The sequence below is a fragment of the Peromyscus leucopus genome, chromosome 1, assembly GCF_004664715.2.
Source record: "Peromyscus leucopus breed LL Stock chromosome 1, UCI_PerLeu_2.1, whole genome shotgun sequence".
Classification (NCBI taxonomy): Eukaryota; Metazoa; Chordata; class Mammalia; order Rodentia; family Cricetidae; genus Peromyscus; species Peromyscus leucopus.
In genome coordinates, this window is record NC_051063.1 from 175,159,927 (window position 1) to 175,170,808 (window position 10,882).

Sequence of the window (10,882 nt, forward strand, 5' to 3'; positions counted from 1 at the left end):
TTTGGAGCATATGAGAAGATGGTAATCTCTATGCAAACAGTGCACCATTTAACAGGGGACTCACAGATACAGAAGTTTGGGCAGTTCCTGAAATTAATTCCCACACATTCTGAGAGTGGGCTACATATTTGATCCACACCTAAGCTCTTAATCCCTTTGCAATATTGATTACCATATTGATAACTTTACTTTCCTTTGGAGACTAAGTCTCACATTAAATGCTGGCTTTTCTTTGTGCACACATTTACCCAAGGATTATAGGCTTGAGTCACCATGCTGGCTGTACCTGAGTAATAACTGACAATTTTGACCACATAATTTTTCTCCCCACATACCTTTTTTTACCACATAACTTTTTCTCCCTTTTGTACCCCATTGATAGAGAAATGCCCTCACTCTGCTGTAGGATGAGAGAAGAGGTCACTCATTCATCACGACCAGGCTGACAGGGAGACTGGTCTTCGAACTGACAGAGTTGAAGACTTCACACTTATATTCTCCAGCATCCTCGCTCCTGACAGGAAATATGCTGAGTCCACAATTCATGGGGGACAGGGACATCCTCTCTGTGAGCTGCAGACTCTGATTATTGAAGATCCAACGGATGGAGATTCCAATATCAGATGAGAGGCAACTGAAGAGCACAGAGCTCTGTACTGTGACTGTGGTGTCAGATACTTCAAGGAAGGGCTTTGTCACAAGCTCTGCAAAGAAACAGAGGAGTGGACACAATGACATTAGTCTTTCAGAGGTCTCAACCAGCCCCCCTATAGTTCACACTTAATAAAGTCTCCATGGTTGATAAGTTAGAACTGTGACTACAGTCATATCTGTGCTTTGGTCCTGCCACCCATGGCCTGTGTGACCCTGATTCAGGCACTGTTACATGTGCCTCAGTTTCCCTACAATATGACACAGAGTGCATGATCATTGCTGTGTATATCAGTTAAGGTTAGGTATGAGCAATGGCCTAACCTTGGGATCCGAGTGAGCTGCTCATATGAGCAGCATCTGTTACTCTTTTCCTATGGAAGAGAATTCCTTAGACTCAACCTCTTAGGACGGGGAGCTGCCTGGAGAAATGTCCCTTCTGTGCCTTCTTCTGAGGACCTGATACTCCTCTGAAGTCTACTAAGACCATCAGAAGAGTTGGCTTATGTCCTGGTTTCTATCCACTGAGACTCAGGAGAAGATGCCAGTTGACCTATGAACTGCAGCTGTCACAGCAGTGCACAGCTGGCTCCACGCTCTATAGGACTTGGACAGTCAGTAAAGCCTTGTTCCTTCTCAGCTCTGACAGGAAGTCAAATTCTAGCCTTGAAGAGATGCTCTGTAGGGTCAACTAAAGTTGAGTCTGTGACAGAAGTCTGGAGCCAGTGCTTCTTCACTGACTGTATAGTAAGCTGGGCAGTGGTGAGTGGGTATCTACAGACTAAAAGAAAGGGTAGAAGGGAAGAGAGACAAATTCACAAATATGGAGACATATATTGTCTTTGGTAAAAAGGTAGAGCCCTGCATACTGAGAAGCTTAGGTGCATCGCTCAGTGAGGTGGGTACCAGTGTCTGCACAACTCAGATGAAATAAGAAAATGGCCTCCATGACCTCAGTGCACCTGAACGAGTCACATCCTCTGTGTAGAACTCTCTCCCCAAATGTCTTCATACTCACTGTCCTCACATGCCTGCTCACACACAGAATATGTGTGTGATGGGAGTGCTTTCTCTCACTTCTTCCTCTACAGACCCTGAGTCTTCACCTTCTGACCTCTTTGATCTCTTTCCTCTCTGGATGCAGTCAATCCCAGACTTCACTTAGAGATGGGCCTCCTGGTCTGTCTTCCAATCCACTAGAGATGGGGCTTTGTTAGGAAAAACTAGTTTGATCATTCTTGAAAGTCCAGTGCCTGGAAAGGCTCAGATATATGTGGGAGGATAAAATAACAAATGTCCCAGGACCTTGAATATCCAGGTGTTTATGAAATTCTTCTATTTGGAGCTACCGACACTACTTCAGTCTCTAGCTTACATTGCTATGCATGTGTGGGGAGTGGGCATGGATGCTTATGGGTGTGGGTATTTGTGCAGATGTATGCCATCTTATTTGTATGGGTGGGTGCAGGTCACAGCACCTACACTGAAGTCAAGAAACAACTTGAGGGAGCCTTTCCTATCTTTCACCTTAGGAGATTCCAGCCAGTCTCTGAGCTCCCTCCTCCCACACACTATCAGGGAGTGTTCTCCTCACCTGTGAGCAGGATCCATTACCAAGGCTGCACCATTTGCAGGGAAGCACACAGTAAGCCACTATGCTGGCTACAGCCTGCTCTGTCCTCCCTCTGTGAAGAACACCTTTTGCTCCAGCACTTGTCTCCAAGCTCTGCAGCCTTTGTCTTTCTGAGCTCAGCTATCTCTCAGGAAGGAGCCTTTCCCAGGGTAATGCTGAATGTTATCATGAATAGTGTCCAATGACCTGCTCTGTCCCTTATGCACTTAGACTGCCTGTGTCTTCTCTGTGTGTGAGTTTCAGTCCTCTAGACTACACAGTGAGCAACAAGGCTAGTGATCATATCTGTGCCTTAGGACAACAACTCACCCCAGGGCTGTCCTCTGCTGTGTTTGCCCAACATGTCCTCTATAATACAGAATCCTAAATGAGCACCTAGTCTGCCCTGTGTTTTCAATGCTCTGAGAAGGTGATATTGGCTCCCCACAGGAAGGTGACATGGATGTCTGTGAAGGATGGAAAGGGATCAGCTGAGTGAGGCCTGGAAAAAGGGACAGACTCATTCTCACTGAAGTCACCAGTGCACTGTCATGAAGCCTAGGAGGGGTTATGTAAGGAGATTCATATGGGTGTGAAGCAGGAGGTGACCTGAGTCCTGGAGAGAGGTCTGTGGCTCCTACATCCAAGGGAGAGTTTCAGAGGGACCTTCTATCCTCCTGTGATGGTCGAGCTGTGTGTATGGTCTCTCTATGTCCTTCCTGGGATGCATCTGTCCTATGTAGGTGTCCTTTGTAGGTGTCCCATGGGAAGTGGGGTGCCAGAAGGATGGGGTGGTAACACAGGATCCTCTGGTAGAGTAGTGTGCTTAGCAACACAGGAAGCAGGCAGTAGGTCCGAGAATGTGGTCAGTGGCTCCAGGTGTACAGGGACACAGATGGAAGCTAGGCTACAAGTTAAGCTCCTATCTCCCGGAAACACATTTCGGGGTGTTGTGTGGACTTCTCCTGTTGTCTGGTGGTTACTAAGGGACCTGCAGCTCATGTCTGGGTGCTGTCCAATTCAGCAACTCTGTCACCATTTGCCTACAGGAGAGAAAGTCTCCAGTATGAACCCCAGAAGACATGAAACTCCAAGGAAGACTTGTTCTCTGCTCCTCTTCTGGGAACTCTGAGCTTCCTGTGAGGTCACATAGTCCATCAGGACAGTTAGTTAATGGCATAGGCACCTGACCAGCTATTCTCTCACTGCTGAGTCTCTGTAGATGTCCAGGTAGCCTAGTCCAACTGTGACTTACCTGGAAGTACACTGGCTGCTTCCACATACCAAAAAAAGCCTTGTTCCCTGGCATATCTAACAGGAAGTCAAAATGGAGAAATGACAAAAAGCTCCCCAGTGTCACCTGGAGTCTAGCTAGAACAGAGATTATCATTCTCAGGAATGCCTTCATTGGTGAGAGAGCCACATTTCAGGGCTGCAGCTGACATAGTGAGGGTGAGTTTACAAAGCACAGTACATCCTCTGTGCAGGTGAAGACAGGTGAGGAGTTCTGATCTATTGCTGTTTATCTACCCTATGTATGTCCTGGAGTAGGGTTCAAACCCCAGTGTGAGGACACAATGCTGTTGGGGAGAGGAAGAACAGCCCAGTCTGACAGTTCAGTGTATGAAGTAGGATAAGACACAGCCAGCAGCTGCAGGCCATAGAGAGTCACTTACTGTTCACATGGAATTGCACAAGTTCTGTTACATTTTCTGAAACTCTGTTTAAAATTTGAAGTGTGTACAAGCCTGAGTCTTTCTCAGTGACATCTTGGAGCAGCAGGGATCCGTTGGTGTACACTGTCTCTCTTCCACTGTATTCAAGCCCCTGGGTGATGGAATTCATGGTTCTGCTGTATTCTGTAATTTTAAAGACAGGACTGATATACACTCCTTTGTACCAGGAAAAGGCTTGCAGATCTTCTGGCAGATTATGGACTTGGAGAAGAACGCTTTCCCCTTCAGCAGCACTCCGTGGCACTGGTTCTATGGTGAGTGGGGCAGAAGCGAGAGGGTTGCAGCAAGTACAAGAGGAAGCTGGAAGGAAAAAGAGAAAAAGCCATTCTATGGGATCGTCATGCTTGGTGGAAATAAGATGACCTATGGAGGAGGTCAGTAACATGACTTCCATTCCCTCAGTATCCTGAATATATAATTTCTCTCCATGGAACTTTCCCCTCAGGTGTCTACAGGGCTGCCCCCCAATGCCCTCAGTCAGACATTGTGCACACTCATGCACACTGAGGTTTTTCTCTTCATACCCTGGATCTTTACTTTCTGACTTTTTCCTAGTTTCCTTTGTGGCTTCAGTCAACCTCTGACTTCACCTTCTAGATGTCCTTGCTGCTCTGCCCTGAAGCCTCCAGGAGTAGGACTGGATGAAGGCAGGAGCATTATGGTCTTCTTGGCAGGCTCAGGTATTGGAAAAGGCTCAGGATTAGATGGGCTGGCTTTATGTCAACTTGACACAAGCTAGAGTCAATTAGATAGGAGAAGCCTCAAATAAAAGTGCCAACAACAGACTGGCCTGTTGGAAAATCAGTAGAATTTTTTTATTCTTGATTGACGCTGGAAGGGCCAACCCAATGAGACCATTTTCATTTCTGGGCTAGTGGTCTTAGATGTCGTAAGACAGCATGCTGAAAAATCCATGAGGAGCACAGCAGTAAGCAACACACCTCCATTCTCTCTGCTTCCATTCCTGGCTTTTATTTAAGAAACTTTCCTGTTCAGAGCTACTAAATGCCACAGTTTGATATGCACTGCCCAAAACCATCATTCTCTGTCAACTCTGAGAGGAAGTAACATACCATACCAGATAAATGCTCCCCAGGTTCACATGTAGTTGAATAGGAGATGACAGGAACCAGGTCTTCCTGGTCTTACATCTCTGTGAGGTTGCTATGGTTTCCTCACAAGCATGACTAGATCCCCAGGAGACTGAGCTGACTCTGACATCTGGGCTGTTACTTTCCACCAAGTTCTTTCTTGACACAAGGGGGAGTCAGACAATGGAGTCTGATCTATGGTCTTTAGTCTCCACCATGTGCTTCCTGCACTAAATTCTCAAACCCCTACATGGGGATGCAGTGCACAGGGGAGGTTGTCACAGGCCAGGCATGACAATCCTGTGTGTCTAATCCCCACCTGACACAGAGAATGACCACAGAGAATCACTTACGGTCCACTTGGAGTTGCACATGTGTTGATTCTACTTCCAGGATTCTACTCACAGTCCGTAGGGTGTAGAATCCCATGTCTTCACATGTGACATTGTGAAAAAGCATGGATCCATTGCTGTACACTGTCTCTCTACCACTGTGTAGAGGGCCTGGCACACTTGAATTACTTTCTATTATGTGTCGGGCAACTTCTAGCTTGTTGAACAAAATCACACCTTTGTACCAGTAAAGGGCTCGAAGATTGTCTGGGAGATTGTGAACAAGTAGAAGAACGCTTGACCCTTGTGCAACCCTGGGTGGCACTGATTCGATAGTGGGCCGGGCAGAGATGTGAGGGCACCCACAGGTGAAAAGTTTGGCTAGGAGGAAAAAGAGAAATCCAACAATATTAGGACCTTTGTATTTGGCCAAAAAGGGGCCCTGAGAAGGTGTGTCCATTGCTCAGCCTAGGTGCATGGGTGGTTGTCTCCCTGTCCTACTTGCTGGAGTTCAGCAGGTGACCTCTGTATTCCCAGAGTCCCTGACTTGTCATTCCCACCATATGGCACTATTTCCTCAGGTGTCAACATCTCTCCAGCTCACTGCCATCAGATCCCTGCTCACATTTACAGTGGAGTGCTGTTGGCCTGATGTCTGCCTGACCAACCTCTTCCCTACAGACCCTGTGTCTTCACTCTCTGACCCTTCCTGCCACTTTCTATTTCTCTTGTGGTTCCAGTCAATAACTGACTTCACCTTCTAGCTTCTTTACTGGCCTGTCAGTCAATAAGCACTGCGGTTTTATGAGAACTGAGATTTTCTTACCTTTTGAAAGAAGTGCCACCCATAAAATCTCAAATACCTGTGGAAAATGAATGAATGAATGATGTCCCAGGACCCTGTATGCCTAGGGAATTATTTAAGAAATTCATAGGTTTGGGGGTACTAGTTGAATTTTTTCATTTGCTTTTACTTTTCACAGTCACTTACATTTGTGTGTGAGATTGTGTGCAAGAGCTTGTGTGGGTGAATGTGGGACAGGTACATAGGTGGACTTTAGAGGACAATTGTGTTCATTGCTTCTCAGGTTGAGAGACAATGAGGCAAATGCCTATATCCACTGAGCCATGTCACAGATCAACACCAGCTTGATTTTTTACATAAGAAGTCACAATTAAGAACATCAGTCTTCAGAATATTGTGGTCATAGTGAATAACTTTGAGTATTCATTTCTTGTTCTTTGGGAAACATCTTTTGTTCACTGAGAGTTTCCTGCAAATGAGCCTCTGTCTGGACCTGTGTCTTCTCCCATACAAACCCCAAGACTCATCTCAGCTACTTTTCCCCCTTAGGAGACTCCAGAGAGTAGGTGAGTCCTCTCCTCCACATACTGTCAATTCATGTTCTCCTCCCCTGTGAGCAAGAGCCGCTGAGAGTCTGACACTTAGCAGAGGGGTACAGGGGGTACCTCAATTGTTTCTATGGGCTGATCTGTCCTCCTCCTGAGTCACCTCTGCTCTAGCACAGCTCCCAAGATCTTGGTCCTTTCCCCTTCTGGCTGAGCCTTCTCTCAGGAAGGAGCACCTACCAGAGTCCCATGGGATGTGGGGATTTTCTGCTCAAAACCATGCTCTGCCCCTCCAATCTCAGTGCTGTCTCTATCCACATCTCTCTTGATGCTTCAGTCCTGAACACCATACAGTGATCAAAGGGGCTAATGAGCATCTCTGTGCCCTGAGAGAACAGCAGCTCACCCTGGTGCTGTCTTCGGCTATATCCTGGCCCTGGGTCTATCAGAATCAAGAGAGGGCCTCTATACTCCCTGTGTGACAAAGAAACCCAGCTGGGCACCCAGATTGCCCTATGTTCTCAATGCTCTGGAAAGATGGAACTTGGCCTTAGCAAGAAAGTGATGGAGATGTGTGTGAATCTTCAAAGAACTATTCGAGTGATGCATGGAGAAGAAGATAGATTTGTTATCACAGCAGTCCTTAGTTAGGGTGCTGACCCAGGACAAAGGCCCGAGAGCCGATGTGTCAGGAGCCTCACATTCTGGTTGTGTGGGAGGAGGTAACATGAATCCTACAAAGAGAGCTCTGGGCTTCACCACCTCATGAAGGATTTTATGACAATGGTCCCATTTCTTTTGCTGACTGAACTGTGTGATGAATCTGCCCATGTGCTCCCTGGCCTTTTGGATGCCTTTGGCCTCTGTCTAGGTGAATACCATGGGATAGCCTATCTTTCCCAAAAGAAATGCGTAAAAAGGAACTTAACATGAACCCCTGGCATGGTATCAGATTAAAAAAATCAGCCAGTAGGACTGAGAAGGTTGTGACACCAACTTCCAGGTCAGTAGGGACAGGATTAAAAGTCAGGAAACAAGTTCCTGGTTAGGTAAATATTTTCCCTGAGTATTGATAGTGTGTCACCCTGGTGATGACTGGGAGGAACTGCAGCTCACATCTGGGGAGCTGTCCATCTCAGCAGAGCCTGGAGACATTTGCCTACAGGAGAGAATTCCCTGAGGTGGACCCCATAGGTCAAGAAATTGTCAAGAGTACCTGTGTTCTCAGTCCCTTCTTTGTGACATTGACCTTCCTTTGAAGTCTCATAAGCCCATCAGGACAGTTAATGGCACCTGTCAAGCTTTGTTGCCCATGCTGAGTCTCTGGAGATGTCCAGGGGATCTAGCCTAACAGTGACCCTCTTGACAGTGCACTGGCTGTTTCCAGATAGCAAAAGACTTTGACTAGTAAAAAACACTGTTCCTGACCATAAGAAGTCAAACTACAACCTTTGAAAATGCTTCTCGTGGACACCTAGAGTTGAGTCTAAGACAGAGGTCTAGAACAAGGGCATGCTCACTTCTCCCTGAGGATCCAAAGTTTTCCTCAATCAGGCACAATGGTGATTGCCTCATGGTCTGTCTCAAGGACACATTCCTGGTAAGAATCCCAAGAGTGTAGACAGAGGATGATATCTTAGGCTGACTTATCCACCATACATCCACCTCTGTGCATGGATTCTGATCTACTGCAGTTATTCTACACCATGTGTGTCCTGAACTAAATGCTCAAACCCCAATATGGGAATGCATGAAGAGGGGAGGGAGACTCAGGCTTTGTCTGACACTTCTATGTGTATCCACTGGAATAGCCCCACCCAGCACCTAGAGTTCAATAAGAATCACTTACGGTGCACATGGAGGTGCATAGTTGTTATTGATACAGTTCGTCCATGTCTATTTATGGTCTGTAGGGTGTAGAATCCTGTGTCCTTATGGGTGACATTGTGAATCCACAGGGATCCATTGTGGTACACTGTCTCTCTACCACTGTGCACAGGCCCCGGCACAATTAAATTGGTGTTCAGTACATAGAGCGCAATTCTGTGCTTCATATTTGTCAGCCCTTTGAACCAAACAAAGGATAGAAGACTCTCTGGCAGATTGTGGACATGTAGAAGGACATTGTCTCCTTCGAACACATCAAGTGGCACTGATTCAATGGTGACTTCAGCATTGGTTGGGGAATGGCAGTAAATTAAAAGAGAGGCTAGAAGGAAAGAGAGAAAAACATCAATATTGAGCGGATGTGATCATGAGCCAGTTTAGGTGTGTGAGTAGGGCTGTGAGCACACTCCTTGATGGAGGTGTACAACATGACCTCCATTTCCTCTGAGTCTCTGATGGTGCCTTTTCCTCTCTATGAAATAATTTTCTCACTTATCTCTCTGCCTCCCCCCAAGTGTTTCCATATTCCTCCACACATAAAGAGTATTTGTTGTGAGGAAGCCATTCTGTCATCCTCCTTTAAAGGGTCCTGTAGCTAGAAGGTCTTTAGAATACTGCCCAGCCCCATGGATTTATTAAATAATCACTCAGAGGCTTAAAATTATTTACCAATTGTATGGCTTATGGCAGGCTTCTTGCAAGCTAGTTCTTTTAACTTAACTCATTTCTATTAATCTATATGTTGCCATGTGTCTTTAGCATTACCAGTCTGTTGGCATCTTGCTGCTCTTTCCTCAGTGGCTGGCATCTCCCTGCTCTTTTCCTTTCTTCTCTCAGTATATCTGCTTGGATTACCCGGCTGCCTCTAAGCTGCATTGCCGTAGGCCAATGCAGGTTTATTTATCAAACAATTAGAGCAACACATAGTCACACTATACAGAAAGATATCCCACAACAGGGTCCTTACTATCTGACTTTTTTTCTCTTTTAATTTGTGTATCAACCACCTGACATCAACTTCTGGATACACAGACTTATATTCTGATAGAAGCAGGACTTTTGAGGACAGGGATTAGTGTGGCCTTTTAAGAAGATTCAGTTCCTGGAAAAGATTCAGACATCTTTACAGAAAGGAGAGAAAGAAGGAACAAAGGAATGAAGGAAGTAAATGTGTCTTCATGGTATTATCTACATAGGTCAAGGTTTGAAATGAATGGCATTAATTATATTCAAGTTTGATTTACTTTTTTGGATTTATTTATATGATCTGTGTGTATTTCTGAAGGCACGTGTCTCAGTGTACATATGGGCAGGTTCACGCCAGAGCCCTTAAGTGGAGAGCAGAGAAGTGGCTGCAGGGGCCTGTTCTCTCCATCTACCCTGTGGGAGCTGAGGACTGAATATAGGTTGTCAAGTCTCCACACACTGAGCCATCTCCCTGGCCCATCCCTGTTGATTTATATTTGGAGTCACCCTGCCATGACTGCGGACATCAGGCTTCAGAACATGGCAGCCAATGGGACTCACTTTGAATAGAGAGTGGTTGGGGCTTCTCTTCCCCTCATCACCTCCTGTCCACTGAGAGCTTCAGGCTGCTGAGCCTCTTTCCCTCGCTGTACCTTCTGCCCTGTGACTGCAAACAGAAACCTGGAGTCTCCTCTCAGGTTCCTGTCCCCTTTAGGAGACTCCAGCCTGCTTCTGAGTCCCTGTCCACCCCAACAGAAAGAAAATGGGTACTTTTACCTGTGAGCAGGAGCCCCTGCCAGGAGGTGCAGCCCTTGCAGGGAATCATAGAGGACACCTCCATCTCTCTTCTCACTGTGCCGTCCTCCCTCTGAGAAGAAGAGCTTCAGTTCCAACACAGCTTCAGCCCCTGCTGTCCTTCCTTCCTCTGAGCTAAGTGTCCTTCCAGGTAGGAGCACTTCCCAAAACCCAATGGGCTGTGGGTTGTTGGATCTGTGTCCAAGACACTGCTCTGTCCCTTCCACTCCCAGTGCTGTCTCACATGCCTCTCAACTGTTCTCTCTTTATGTTTCACCTCCAAGCAGCACATTGAGCAACAAGGCTGATAAGCATCCCCATGCCCTCAGAGAACAATCACTCATCTCATGGCTGACATCTGCTCTGTCCTGGCCTTAGGTCTGTCTGCACGTAAGAAGGAGCCTCTATCCTGCCTATGTGTCTTTGTGACACAGAGACCTAGCTGAACATCCAGTCTGCCCT

At 46.5% G+C, this 10,882-nt stretch overlaps 1 protein-coding gene across 1 annotated transcript; it reads right to left on the reverse strand.

Annotated features, from left to right (window-relative positions):
* Nucleotides 1–420: 420 nt before the first annotated feature.
* LOC114686424 (pregnancy-specific glycoprotein 22-like) lies at nt 421–10,475 on the reverse strand. The gene is made up of 5 exons (XM_028861102.1): nt 10,403–10,475; nt 8,622–8,981; nt 5,444–5,803; nt 3,940–4,299; nt 421–704 (listed from the first exon to the last, which is right to left on the reverse strand). Exons 1-5 carry the CDS (start codon nt 10,464–10,466, stop codon nt 421–423), a joined length of 1,428 nt encoding a protein of 475 aa, XP_028716935.1. The 5' UTR covers nt 10,467–10,475.
* Between the last annotated feature and the right edge of the window lie 407 nt (nt 10,476–10,882).